At 45.1% G+C, this 14,958-nt stretch overlaps 1 protein-coding gene across 23 annotated transcripts in view; it reads left to right on the top strand.

Annotated features, from left to right (window-relative positions):
* The first annotated feature begins 5,964 nt into the window (after positions 1 to 5,964).
* Positions 5,965 to 14,958, top strand: part of NRXN1 (neurexin 1) — a 726,997-nt gene continuing 718,003 nt past the window's right edge. For 18 of the 23 annotated variants that reach the window (XM_075088611.1, XM_075088614.1, XM_075088617.1 and 15 more), the window contains exons 1-2: positions 5,966 to 6,068; positions 9,757 to 11,260. In XM_075088611.1, the coding sequence (XP_074944712.1) occupies positions 10,522 to 11,260 (739 nt within the window). In that variant the 5' untranslated portion in view covers positions 5,966 to 6,068; positions 9,757 to 10,521. Of the gene's footprint in view, positions 6,079 to 9,756; positions 11,261 to 14,958 lie in introns of all 23 variants that reach the window. The other 5 variants (XM_075088626.1, XM_075088628.1, XM_075088629.1 and 2 more) reach the window with 2 other exon arrangements.

Consider the following 14,958-nt stretch of genomic DNA (forward strand, 5'->3'; position numbering starts at 1 on the left):
TTCTTCCAGCCTTACAGGCTTGCTATATATTGTTTTTCAATTTGCGAGGTCTTTCGAAAAAAGCTTGGTTTTTAGTCAGAGCCACACACTACAGAGACTGCCCAGAAACTCTCCTAACACACAGGGGTCCTGAACACACTGGCATATCTGGCATTGTGATCCTAGCAAAGAGGATGAGGAAGGTGATGACTAATAGATTTCATGGAAATTTATACAAACGACACACAAATGGCACTTATATAAATTACATATAAATATCATCAGTTACATGAGTAGGAATTCAGTGAGATTTTAAAAGGAATATGGGAAATTATATGAGCAACATTTATAAAAGACTGTTAAAAGTTAAGAGTTTTGAAATAAATATTAAGCAAAATACTTTAGTGTTTAAAATAATATCTCTTGGAAATTGCAACAAAATATTATTCCCACATCTGCATACAGTGGGATTTCTTACACATTTCTGCCAAGCAAGTGATTCCACAGACAGTTATGGGATGACATGAGCTTCAGAGTTCTTTTGGTGACTGTTGTCCACTCAATGACAACAGGCAAGAGTTTGTTGTCTTCAATTCCCCTTCTTATCTAAAGGATTGCCTATACTGTGCTGCTTAAAAACTGTTTTAAGACATTAGAAAGCAAACATTTGAACTAAAGAAGAGACTTAGCTATTTTGAATTTTAGTTCCTCATATTCTTGCAATCAAAGGCATTTAGTTGTGCAGTAGTTATGTGTATTATTCTTAAACTCAAATCTGCAAGGGTGGCCTTGAATTATATCTGCTACATGCATAAATATTTGGCATATGTTATGTCATGTTACCACATAAAGATTCACAGAAAATAATCACTTTTTTGAGATATGAACACAGGGAATTCTTTTGAGATTACTAAGATTATTAATATGAAATTTATCTTACAATGTTAAGAAATCATAATATCGATGTTCATATCAATCCTACCAAACTCTTCTATAAAGAAAATCGTACAACAGCCTTCATATTAACTGAGTTGATACCAAACCAAATGTCCTTTGGAAGCCAGCTGATTTAACAGTTCCCTGTTTCACCATGCTTTGCCCAGTTGACTGATACAGGCTGCCAAATCCAAACATATATATTGAGAAGGACATTTTGCACCACTTTGACTTTCTTCATGGAGCTTCAGTGAGAAAACCATTGCTATTTGTGTCATATCATAATCCCTTCCAAAACCCATTGAAGATTCATCAACAGGGCTAGCTGATAAATGACTTTCTGTACAGCTCAGAAGAGTTAATATGGAGTCTTTCATTATAGATTTCTCCTGGTGATGCCTACTGCTGTGCCCATCAGTCAAGCCTTGTGCACAACAGGAGTTAGAACCAGTACGTGTGAAAGCATACTGTATCTTCAGCTCTGAGACTCAGAGCCATCAAACTAGAGGATTTTGTCACTAATGATTCTTTTTAAATGCACTTTAAGGGTTTTTGTGGTCTTGGTAACTCCTGTACTTGTTATACTACATTTTCCTCTATGATGATTATGTTGTAAGAATACAATTATCTTCACACTCATCAAGTTCTCCTCTCATTTAATGAAGAAAATGCACAGGGTGGATATACAACTTCTGATGTGTAATAAACCTTTTAATTCAATGCATCACACAAGTTTCATATACATAGATACCATCTATATTTAGGCATTGAACTGTTAAAGAGGTCTGGTTTTCTTAGAGCTTTAAGCAATACCCTGCAAGTTACCAAGCCAAAAATATGGCGTCTACATTAATCTCTGAATCATCCCAAGATTTTAATCTTGGCTACCAAATGGAGATCTTCAGCAAGATGCTACTTATTACTGTTGAATTCTCTTGAACATGTTTCATATTAAGTTTTCAATATTACAGTAAATACAAGGAAGCAGTTATGTCCAAGATAAAACATGTGCAAGCTTTGAAATGGTTTGTGGTCAGCTGAGATTTTGAATTTACCAAGGATCCAGAAATATCTTCTGATCCTCAGGTATGCCTACGTGTTTTCTGATTATGTTTGCTTTCTTTGGACAAAACTACTTTTGGAGCTCAAAAGCCACCTAGAACTATATGAATCTCCAATCTTCTTTTCATGACTAGAATATTATATCACTAAACATAGCTGATACCTTCTGAAATAGCAGAGGACTTGGAAATATCATTAAATGGCAGTACTGGGTATAAGGTCAATAAACGTTTTAAATCCTCCTAAGTATGCTCCTCTGCTTTTTTATTTATGCATTCAGAATTGGTTTTAAGCAGGTTTTTAACACCTTAATCCTCCAAAGTTAGTTATAAGCTAGCTCCAAAAATGCATTATCTAGAGAAACTATCAATTCCAACCCACATGTAGTTAGTTGCTTCTCAGTTCTCTTTTCTGAATTCAGATATAAGTCTCAAATACCTCCAGTACTGTATTTAGTTATTTGTTGCAATTCATTTTGCTGAACCATACAGTTTTGTCTTTCTCTTTTACTTCAAGATCTTCAAGTACTTAAAAATTTTCTTCAATTAGTTTGAATTGAGCAAGTGATGACCTATGTAATGTGCTTTCTTCTGAGATAGGTACCTTTTAATTTCTTACTTTAGTTTTACCCATACTCTCTTCACCCACATCTGAGATTACCCAGTAATATGGCAGTTAACAAGCAGAAATTATACCTTTCTTTCTCCATATTTCTTTAAACATCACTGGCTGTAGGCAGATACAATTACAAACCGCTCTGTTAGTTCTGCTATACATCTATGTCGTTCTGTCTGTTCTTCACTCACGGCCAAGTTCAAAAGGTATTACTGAATTGTTCAAAAAGTGTTAGGGCCTGTACTCTAAAAAAACTTGTATTCAAACAAGCAAAGGATCAGCTTTCTAGTGGGTCTGAAGCTCTTTGCAAAGATTTGGTTCGGTATAGAAGGATTACTCATGATAGCTCCGAACAAGGGAAAGAAGTCAGGCATATGTGGAGTGATTATAACAGAATAGAGTTTTAAAACATCCCAGAAATCTAACCACCCCATTATTGAACATTACTCTGGACCACTTCAGCAAAAAAACCCACAGTTTTTCCCTCTTTCATATCTTTAAGACAATTCCTTCTGTCTCTGTCCCAGAAATAACTTTCTCCCTTCCTATATCTTTCTCATACCTGCACAGATAACCAGTGCTCTCTGGAAGCACCTTTAGTTTGATTTTAATTGTGGTTTTTTTCTCAGCAGAATCATTTGTATTTCTTCTGTACCTCTTTGACTGGTTACTTCCTTTTTTATTAGCTCTGACAGCCATGCCAATTGCATGTGCGTGCCTCTGAGATGGCTCCAGCATTCACTTCATCTTGCCAACAAATCTCTTATTTAAAATTACAACTGTTGGACAATTTCACATATGTACTTTTTAATGACTCAAAGGCACTTTGTTCTGACAATATACATCCCTCCAAAAGGTCTCAGACTTGCAAGTTGGATAATGTAGTGCATTCCCTCTGACAGAAAATATGATTGGTTTGTTTCCAAGAACATCATTGCTGCTTTTATCTCTTTACTTTTCAAAATCTATAAATACTTTGGTATAACACAGAACATTAATTTATGCAGAAGAAAGTCAGGTTTCTGTAAGGCCATGAGCTTCTTACAAGATATTCCATATATTTATCAAGCTGAAAGGCCTACAAAGAGGGAAGGTTTGGAAATCACTTTTTTTTTTTTCTTGTCTTTTTTTTTTGTGCTGCTTCAGAATGAATCAACTATGACACCATATGCTGCAACAATGGCTGAGAATGACAAAAGTAATACCTTATTCTAAAACTCAACCAAAAACCATGATTAAATTAAAGACATTTTATTCTCCCTAAATCTCCCTGTATCTTTCTGGATCACTTAACGTCTCATTGATTTATTTCTATGGAGGCTCTTCCCAACCCTCTTATCACTGTGGCAGGCTTCTTCCTACAGATTTGGAGAAACATGAACATCCTCTGGCTACTGCTGGAATAAGTGAGCTCTCCCTCAGTTTGAAGGTGGAAGAATCCTCCACATATGCTGGCACCTCCACCATGCCAGCACATCCAGTGTGGACTGGGCTTTGGCTTTGACACTTCCCATCAAAGTGCACAAAAACCTTTACCATGTGTTTACCATAAGTATAATAAAAATAAGGCCACAGTTAGAAAACGCTACTTTTTACATTACATATATACACACACACACTAAATACTAGCTTCTACCAGGTTACAATTTTGCTCCTTTGAAAATGTGTATCACTTGTCATATTGCAGCCTACAATTTATACACTTTTCATCACAGAAGAGATATTTGCTCCTTGCTCTGTTTGCACAGGTCAAGTTACTAGAATTGTTGAGAGAAATTCTCACTCTATTTGACTATAGCTGGATATGGATATCATCTGGCTGAAAAAAAGGGATGTCTGATTATGCTGTAAGTACTGAAGATACCTTACATATCTAGCAAGCTTTTATTCTCATTACTTAACATGTTGCTTGGTTACCTTATCAAACTTGTCATCTGTGAGGAAGCCTGTTTCATTTAAAAAAAAATCATAAGGCTAACTTCTCTGGGACTGTGGTGGGAAGACGGACTTTTGTTTTTTAACACTTATTTCTGAAGTTTCAGTTCAAAACTATGTTGTTATGTTCATACCCTGGACAGCAGAAAGTATGGATGCACAGACCATTCTCAGAAAGTTCTGGGATATCCAATGCTGGAGTGCTCTTGTGACTCTTAGTGTGATAAACATCACTATATTTCCAAAAGATGCCAGGACCTTGGCTAAGGCTACATGCAAATCACTTACAATCAATTAATCACCTTTCTGTAGGCCACTAAGTAAAAAGTTAGGCCAATTGACAGACAAAAGTAAGTATGTTTGGCACGATCAAATACGTTCCCTGCAGCTAAAACCAATCATCTTAAGAAGCTTTCAATTTCTCTAATAATTTGCGACCATTGGGAGGCAACATACAGTCAGAAAGGTTTAACACGACACCCGAAAGCAGCCAGGCGTTCCCAAACACTTCTGTGGTTGTAGATCTAGTCCTTGGACGTGCTCTGGTCACAGGTCTGTATGTCCATTTTCCCACAGGCTGGTCGGAATCCAGCAAGCTTTGGTTCTAGGGAAAAAATAACAACACCATTAAAAAACAAAATAAAACAAACCAACAACCAACCAACAACAAAACCAAATCAAAAAACCCACATCAAAACAAAACCCCCATGCAAACAAAGAAGAGGTTTAGCTGGGGAGCTGGTAGAGGTGCCTACAGTCCCTTGCGGTGTTTCACCATCTCATCCCCTGCAGATGTGGCTTCCGTGCAAGCCCCCCATCCGTCGGACGGCAGCAACGTGCCCGCCCAGCAGCCCCCGGCCTCGCTCACCCAAGGCGCCGGGGTTTGCGCCCCGGCCCAGTGCTGCCCTCAGCGGCTCCCCTCCCCATCCCGGTCCCTCCGGGCGCGGCCTCCCACCGGCAGCGGCGGAGGTGGCCCCGCCCAGCGCTGCCCCGCTGCGGCGGCGAGGCCCGGGGTAGGGGAGAGCGGAGGGGCCGGGCGGGGCCGGGTGGGGTCGGGCGGGGCCGGGCGGGGCGGGGCCGGGCGGGGCGGGGGGCTGCAGCGCGCGCGGCACCGCCCCCGGCGGGCAGACGGGCGCGGCGGCGTCACGCGGCGGCGCCGCCCCCCCCTGCTCCCGGCGGCCGCCCCCGCCCGCCGCCGCCGCCGCGCACCCGCAGCAGCGCCCGCTCCGTCGGCGAGCGGCAGAGGCAGCCCCGGCAGCCGCCCCGGCCCCGGCCCGCCGCACCCCGCGCAGCTAAGGCGGCCCCGCAGCGCGGGCAGAGCGGAGCCGCGGAGGACGAGCCCCGCTTTGCCGCGGCGGAGCCGGTGGCGGCGGCGGCAGCGGAGGAGGAGAAGGAGGAGGAGGAAGAGGAGGAGGAGGAGGAGGAGGAGGAGGAGGAGGAGGAGGCGGAGGCGGCGCGAGAGGCTGGTGGGTTTGCGTGCGGCGTTGTGGAGAGGTAGATGGCGAGGAGAGGAGATGGTGGAGCGGAGGTAGAAGTTAAAGGTTGGATGCGGTAATTTATTATCCCTTGCAAAGGGGGGAGGAGGAAGGGAGAGGGGGGTCTGGGGCACTTAAGGAATAAAATCAATCTGCTGCATGTTTTCCCTGGCGTGAGCCGCCTTGGGGAAACGCGAAGCCGGGGCAGCGGTGGGAATGATATCGCTATATTATTGTTATTTATCGGCGGCGGTCTGCAAGAGGCGAGGGGTTCGTGGCACGAAGTGCATTGGTAATTTGGGACATTTTCTATTGTGAGTCTGAAGAAAGAGGGCACCCGGCTTCCTCGATATGTGTTTGAAACTGTTCGGGTTCCTGCTGATGGTATGCATTTTTGAAGGGGTAGAAATTATATCAGAAGCATATTAAAATAAATACATCTGCAGGCTGGGAGGGTAGCAAAATCGATCATTCCAGCCGCTTAGGAAAGAATTTGATTCTAGAAATTACGTAGAAATGAAAGGAAAAGATTAATGATGCTGTTAAGTCCGCTTTTGAATTAGAGCGCTGCTCCCTTTGGCTGCAGCAAGGTTGTTTTTCAGATCCTTTTATTCCATCCGGTAATTTGCGAACTCTCTGGTCTTCCCCGCACCCAGAGACAAAGCTGTGTATTTTATACAATAAGGATTCTGCCAAGGACTGTGCATGCCAACCGACCTGGCATTTATTAAGGAATTATTGACCTATGGGTGTCTCTCTCCCTCTTTTTCTAATTTGAAAAGGCTCAATCGGGGCACCTGTGACTAAATCATAATTTCTGAAGAAAAAAAAATGATTGTGGAGGGGCGGGGGAAGCATATTAATTCACCGGTGAGGCACCGAATGCAATAACTGCGTTTATGTTGGTTTGTGTATATTTCTCACCACGTACGTGTGTGTACATATATATACACATTTCTGGGGGGGATGTCTGGTACTTAAGAGCCCATATGAGTTATATATGTTAATAAATTGTCCCCTTCTGAGAATGAAAGTGTCCCTCTGCTTTGGAAATGACTAGACAAGACTGTGCTGTTTATTGACAGAGTGTGAATTATATCGCCAGTAATAAATAAGCAATTGTTGGGGATTATTTTTTTCCTTGGGTCTTTCTGCTTTCTTTTTCAACCATCCCATTTTTTCTTTCATTTTTCTTATTTTTCTTTTTTCTCTCTCTTTTTTCTTTCTCTTTCCCCTCTTGCTGCTGCGCTGTGTGTGTGTGAGCGAGGGGAAGGCGGGCGCCGCAGCCGGCGGCAGGCAGCGAGCAGGGATGCTCTCGGGGTGGGATCCCCGCGCGGCGGCTTTCCGCGGACACCTGTAGGGATCGCTCTGGCACGCACGGCGGGCGAGCACACTCACACGCACATACTCACACGCGCGTCCGTGCCCGGCTTACCCCCGCCAGGCACCCTCCCGCCCCTGCGCCCCACGCACCGCGGCGCTCCTCGCCACTGCCAGAACCCTGCCCGCCTTCCCCCGGTGCGCTCCCGCGCAAGGACTACCGCCCCCCTCCCCTCGCCCGTGCACCTTGCGCCTCTCAGCGCGGCCCCCGCGCCCCCATCCACCCCTTCTCCCCGCGGCACCTCCCGCGTTTCCTCCCTCCCCACCGCTTCTCCCGAGGAGCGCAGTGACCAGCCCAGCCCCAGCTCCCCGGTAACCCTCGTGAACGTACACGCACGCCCCGCGCCCCCTCACCACTCATCCTTTCCCTGCACAGTGACGGGCAGCCCTCCCCCCGCGGCCCTCACCCACGCACCCCGGACCCTCCCCTACGCGCACACACGCTCCTCCAAGTCACTTCTCTCGCCGTGTCTCACACCGCCACCCAGCACCCCCCTCCCCCCCGCACTCCAAATCCGCTCTCTCACTTTCCCCCTTCCCCTCCGCCGCAGCGGAGCCCCGCACCTCCCCTCCCCGCGCCTCGGTGCACCCACACGGGCTCCCACTCCTGCGCACGGGGGCTCCCACTCGAGCCCAGCTCCCCACGCGTGCAGAGGCCGCGGGGCGGGACCCCCGGGCGCGGGGACCGGGCCGCCGCCGCCCCGTCGGGCCGCGGAGGGCGGAGCTGTTCCGGGTTCTGAAGCCGGAGCGGCGGCGCGGCTCGGCGCGGTGCCGCAAGCGAGCGTCGCCCCTGCCAGCAACCACCCCCGTACCCCAAAAAAGCGCTATTTCGGAGCGGGGTTGCCGGGTCCGGAGGAGCGGGGCTGGGCCGGGGGCTCCCGCCACGAGACCTCCCGGGCACCGCGCTTTGCGGAGGAGCTGTCGGTAATCCCCCGGCTGGGAGCGGCATTGCGAGAGGTGGCTCCTGCTGGGGGGGGGCAGGGCGGGCGCTGGGTGTGTGTGTGTGGGGGAACCCGGGGGCTTTCTGCTGCCCGACGCTGGTTGGGCACGGCTGGCCTCTGCCCACTAAGTTTGGGGGTTCTCCTTGCCTTCCTTTTGCTGCTCTTGCCCACCTCGCGTGTGACAAATAATAAAAATAAACGTGTTGACATTTAGAGGAATGAAATTAAATATAAAGAGAGAGTAGGAGGTGTTTTAGCAGCTCTGAACGTGTCAGGTGCAGGCAGCTGAGGTGTGTGCCTGTTTTGAAGCAGGTTTTGCCCTGGCAGGCTCATCTCTGCCCCCTCTCCCCGCGCACAGACACGCACACACAGCAGCCCAGCAAAGGGCTTGGCAGCGGCTCCGGACATGATATTGTGCCTGGCTAAGTGCTGCTGGCTGAGAAATGGGAGGGAGGTGAAGGGGAAGCGGTGGGTGAGGGAGGTGTCGGAGATTCTCTCCTCCATCAGGAGACATCTGCTAATACACACCTTCCAGAAAAGATATAGCAGCTTGGGGGAGAAAAACAGAGAGGGGAGCCTCTCTGCTGAAATGCTTTGAATGCAGAGACCTCTTCAGAGGAAGAAAGTGAACTGTGGCATATATATTATTTTTAAAATGAGGATTTGTCCTCTTAAATAAGGGCAGCTGAGTAAACATACATAAAATACTGCAACCCATTTCAGAAGACTAACACCTGGGATTAGCTGATCTGCATTGTGAATAATGTCAACATCAGAACTGGCTTGAATTGGATTTTCGCTGCCATAACAGAATATCAGCAGCAAAAGAAACCAGGTGGCAGAGAAAAATGCAGTTTGAAATTTTCAAAAAGCCTTCTAAGAAACCATTGCAATTCTTCCTCACCCCATGAAAATAAACCAGTAGGTGTGCCATGTACAGTGAAGGCTGTCAGTTCCTGCTGGGAGCTCAGTCTACTTTATGTTTTTGAGCTGTATTGGAAAGAACTAGAACTGGATTTTGTAGCATCGTCTGCATTACTAGGACCCTATAGCTACACAGGTGCTGGTATTTTCATAAATAAATTACAGTACAACAAATTGTAGAATAAACACATTTTCTTTTTAACATCGTCCTTGTAGTAATAAAATGTGCTACTAAAATATTTGAAAGTTTTGGAAAGGTAAGTAGTTTACGTATAGACTATACCATAAAAATGTAATCTAGTATAAGAATGCACATTAAGATTTAGGTTTAGTGCTGCAAGTTATTATGATTTCTCAGTAACTCCAAAATTACATCAGCAGTTCATTTTCCTAGTGTCGAATAGCAGCTGAAATGAAAAATTAATCACAAGCGTCCACTATTGATCAACTTTATGATTTAACATGTTATTAGTCATCTTTTCTTATTATTCTGTTTCAATTCCTTGCAGATTAGAAACAAAAACAATAGAGGAAAATCACCCCCCTGGATCTTAGCCTTGGCCTTTTGCAAGCAAACAGAAGAGGAGCTGTCAGCCTTTGCATGTCAAGTAGCCACTCAGCTGTTTGACAGCTTCTGGGTTTCAACCCCATTGGGATTGAGGCAGCTCAGGAAACCATGAGCGATGAGTCCTGTCGTCTGCTGACGCTGCTCTAGCACCATGGCAGACAGTCCATGATCTGACAAGAGGATCCGTCCTAGGGAGGCAGCGCTGGGATCCGTAATTGGCTTCCTGGGAAACTACAGCTGGCGGAGAGGATGTAAAAAGAGACGCGCATGCGCTGGGATATTGCTACAGTCTTGCCGAGCTGGTGGATCCACTTGGAGGAGGGTTTTGCACACCGATCTTGGTTTTTCTCCCGGTTTGGTAATGTTGGCTTTGGGGAAAATTTCTGCTGACTCACCTGCCCCTGGACACGTTTTGGGAAGCCTGGTCAATCTGTGAAGAGACTCAACGGTGCCTTCCCGCCACCGCAGATCCCCTTCGGTGGCCCCCAGCCCCTCCCTGTGCCCGACCCCATCCCGCGGGGCACCCCCAGCCCCTCGCCCTGGGGAGACCCCCGCAGCAACCCCCGTGCCCAGGGCGGGGGTGAGCACACCCAAACATCCCAGCGTGGCCGGTGCCGGGCAAGATTTTACCCTGTCTGCCTCCGGGGCCCCAGCGCCGCCCCCCGCCGGCCCTGCCGCCCCTCTCGCCCGCCCCAGGCCGCGCAGGATGGGGGCGGCGCTGGTGCGGCGTGGGGGCTGCTTGCTGCTCTGGCTGGCCCTGCTGCTGGGCTGCTGGGCCGAGCTGGGCAGTGGGCTGGAGTTCCCGGGGGCAGAGGGCCAGTGGACCCGCTTCCCCAAGTGGAACGCCTGCTGCGAGAGTGAAATGAGCTTCAACATGAAGACACGCAGCTCCAGCGGGCTGGTGCTCTACTTTGACGACGAGGGCTTCTGTGATTTCCTGGAGCTCATCCTCACCCAGGGTGGGCGGCTGCAGCTCAGCTTCTCCATCTTCTGTGCCGAGCCCGCCACCCTGCTCTCCGACACGGCGGTCAACGACAACCTCTGGCATGCCGTCGTTATCCGCCGTCACTTCAAGAATACAACGCTGATCATCGACCGGGCTGAGGCTAAGTGGGTGGAGGTGAAGTCCAAGCGGCGGGACATGACTGTCTTCAGCGGCCTCTTCCTAGGGGGGCTCCCGCCAGAGCTGCGGTCAGCAACGCTAAAGCTGACGCTCTCCTCTGTCAAGGACCGGGAGCCCTTCAAGGGCTGGATAACGGACGTCCGGGTCAACTACACGCAGGCATCGCCAGTGGAGAGCCAGGAGGTGCGGCTGGACGACGAGCAGAGCCGCCTGTGCGCCAGGGAGGACGTCTGCCTCAACGGGGGCGTCTGCTCGGTGCTCAACGACCAGGCTGTCTGCGACTGCTCCCAAACGGGCTTTCGGGGGAAGGACTGCAGTGAAGGTAAGGTGCCATTTCAGCTCGGCTCACCACCCCCCTCCCCTTTGCTCCGTGGAGGGAACTGGTAGGAGGCCAGGCCTGCATGGAGTTTCATCTGTATGAGTGGATCTCCCTCCCTCCCCTTCCCTCCCTGCTGCGTTCCCAGCTCCCCTCTTCCCAGCCTTCCCCTCCCTGTTCTCCATGTGTCTCCGTGGCCGACCATGGTGCCATCACTCTTCTGTTCTCTGGGAGGCTGGGCAAGAGGAGGAGGAGGAGGTTATTCAGGCGTCTTCCAGAGGCAGAGTGTGATTTGGGGTTGTCCTGGGCAAAGCAAACGTGGGTCCTAGGTGCCGGGCATCACCTGGAAGGGAGGGAATGGCCGGCGTCATGCTCGGCCAGAGTTGAGGGAGGGGATGGGCACGCTTGTCACAAGCAGCTGGTGGCAATTAATTTTGGGAGCGAGGAAAGCAATGGTGGGGAGAATTTTACTGGATTGAGTGCGAAGACAGCCTGGGTGTACTTTTGTAGGGTAGGGGAGACTCAGAATCCACTTTGTATTGATATTTGCCTCTGCTATGTCATTGAAATAAAATCAGTGATTTATTTGTGAATTCCTTAAATTGTTGCTGGGGAATAGGGGGATTAAATGGAGGATTATGTTTTTACATGAATGCAAACAGTACTGCTTTGCAATGTATTTAGCAATTCACCATGCCAGGGAAAATACAAAAGGGCAAGGGGGAAGTACAGACTCCAAGACCACAAAATTACTGAATAGTTTTACAAAGGAAGAGGGAGCTTAGAAAAATAGCAGTTTCCTGAATCCCATCTACAAATAAATCACTGGGTAAAATATGATTCATATTCAGTGCCCGTTGTTTTTGGCGAATGGAAGGAGTGTGAACATTTACTTTGCAGATGCATGTAGGACTTTTTAAATTATTCTTTTTATTATTATTTTGCTAGTTAATGTACCATTGCTTGCAGCTTCTTGAGCATAGAGGATACATATCTTGTGTACCTAGAGCAGGACGTAAAGGTATACGAGTGAAATAAGTGCAAATGTATCAAAGGAAAATACAATCTTCATGTCAAAATTGGAGAGCAAAGACCTAAGTTTAAAATATAAAAGGTAAATATAAATAAGATATTATCAAGGCCAAATGAAGATCTTCATGGAGCGGCTGCATGACATTTATGGCTGAATAATTTACCTTTATAATTTCTATCAGATTTCACTCATTACAAGAAAGAAAACAGCATTTGTGACGATGCTTTATTATGTAACACCTTCTGTCCTTAGTGTCAATACTCAAAATGCTACAGTCATTCTGCATCCAGTTTATTTATCAGCTGTTTATCTCTCATCTGCCATTTGTTACAAAATCAAAATGCTATTAACATTTAAAAATAATTTTTAATAAGTGAAGAACAAATGATAGTTTCAGAAAATAAGACATTTGTATTTTCAATAGCACACAGTCCCAGAAACTGTAAAATAAAATATCTTATACATTAGGTAAGATCATATCAATGGAATTAGTATTTGGAGGTAAATTTTTAATATGTGGTACTACATAATATATAGGTTTATGTAAAATATTAATTTGTCTTAGCATCTTTGAGTTAGGCCCTATTATAAACCAAAAAAGATAATTAGGAGGTGTAGCAGCTTGGTTAAAGCAACAATAGTCATTTATCAAAGAATCACAGAATCACAGGTTGGAAGGGACCTCAGGGATCATCTAGTCCAACCTTTATGTATTTATGTATTATTATACATTTATATACCCTTTACATTAAAATGTAGTTTATTTATTTGAAGTTATTTTGAACATGTAATACTTGTATGAAAAAGTTCATATAATGGGATGTAATATCAGTCAGGAAAATCTTATATTTACATAATAGTAAGATCAATAGGTATTTTAAAAGAACTTTTAAATGTTTAGATTGAAACACAGATGTATGTTTATATATCTTAAACTGTATAAAGCTTGTAAGAAGCAGCCACTCAAAATAATATTCAGAATCCCCCAAATTTAGGGTAAAATGCTGGCTTCATGCAAATACCGGTGGTTTTACAATTAACCTCAGTGGGATCAAGGTTCCCCTCACGTGTCCCTTGACCACTAAGAAGCCTTATAAAATATTAGCAAGACTGACAATTTTAGCATACTCTCTCAGCAAAGGATCATAAAGTATTCAGATTCTGATTTCATTTGAAACAGGAGGCAACTTTTCCACTGACAGTAATATAAATGGAACTAGTCTTACAGTTTATATCTGTTGACTGAGAAAAGATAGTAAGTGAAATTCGCTTCAGTCAGGTTTTGATGAAGGAATCAGTAGCTACCCATATGTGCTACCAAAAATATTGAAATATTTTATGAATTATTCCATATTCTAAGAAACAGAAAAGGCAGAAGGACAAGTAAAACAATTACATCTGCCAAGGAAGTAACCCTGGCTGCTGCTATTTAGTTCTTTATAGCCAACATAGAAGTTATGCTATTGAGTTTTGATCTTTTGTTCCTAGAATGTGTGTAAATTTCCCACAGAGCATATTAAGAGGTTGCTGTTGCTGAAGGATGCAGCATCATTTCAGACTGCAGTGATCTAGGGGTTCCTGAGATTTTACTCTTTGTCTTGTCCTACTTTTTGACTAAAAATGGTTTAGATGGAAAAAATCCCCAACTTTCCATTTTTATCTGGAATTGCAGCTACATGCCCTAGTTAATACTGTTTCTTTAAAGGTGAAAGATGGTCATTAAATTCTATTTTCCTTGGATTTTTTTTATAATTCCTTTTTTGGCTTGTGTGCTTCTCCATCTCTGCATTCTCGTAAAGCAGAGCATCCCACAGCATAATGAGGACGTCAGAAATCAATAACAACAGCAACAAAGAAACCCTTTCCAAAATTTTCTATCCTGACTTGCACATTTGAGAGGCTAGAAATCATTGATTTAGAGTCAAAGTTTCAGGACTTGGGATACAATTTTTGATAGTGCTTAAGTAATTTTCAGGAAAAAATCTGGTTGTTGTTTTTTTTTTCCAGATTTTTGTCTTTGAAAATCTCGTTAATTTTTCATGAAGTAAAACTTTCTTGTAAGAATGACGTTATCCAGGTTTATTTGCTTTGGAAAACTGATAGTAATATAAATTATTCCCAGTAGGCTTAGCTGTCCTTGTACCTGTCTAAATCAGGAGTAGCTTCATTTATGTTGTCTGAACTACATCAGTGTAAAAACAGTGTAAGTTAGGAAAAATCAGATTTATCGCATTCAGCTGTGCTCTTTCTTCAAATAGGGTCTAAATCCTCTTCAGGGTAGGAAGACCTCTCCAAGACTGGAGGCACCTTGAGAATCAAGGGTGTGCAGTCTACAGCAAAGAAAAATATGATCTGTAGCAGTTCTGTTGTTGATTATGAGTATGCTGTGTGCTTATGAGTAAAGACAGTAAAAGAGCCTTCTAAAAGAGAAAATAAAATATCTATTTAGTACTGAAACAGGCAAGGGAATATTATTTCATGTAGTAATAATGACTCAGTAGAAGGAAGAATACACAAAATTATGATAAATTTTGTTAGGAATGACTAGCATTAAAATAAACCCCAATTGCCGTATCAATTTTCGGATAAGTTTCTGACATACATCGCAGTCTTCTAGTCAGTGAAAATTATATTATTCCTTAAAATGAATCAAAATGGTATGGCTTGATTC

This window comes from Phalacrocorax aristotelis, chromosome 3 (genome assembly GCF_949628215.1).
Source record: "Phalacrocorax aristotelis chromosome 3, bGulAri2.1, whole genome shotgun sequence".
NCBI classification, from domain to species: domain Eukaryota; kingdom Metazoa; phylum Chordata; class Aves; order Suliformes; family Phalacrocoracidae; genus Phalacrocorax; species Phalacrocorax aristotelis.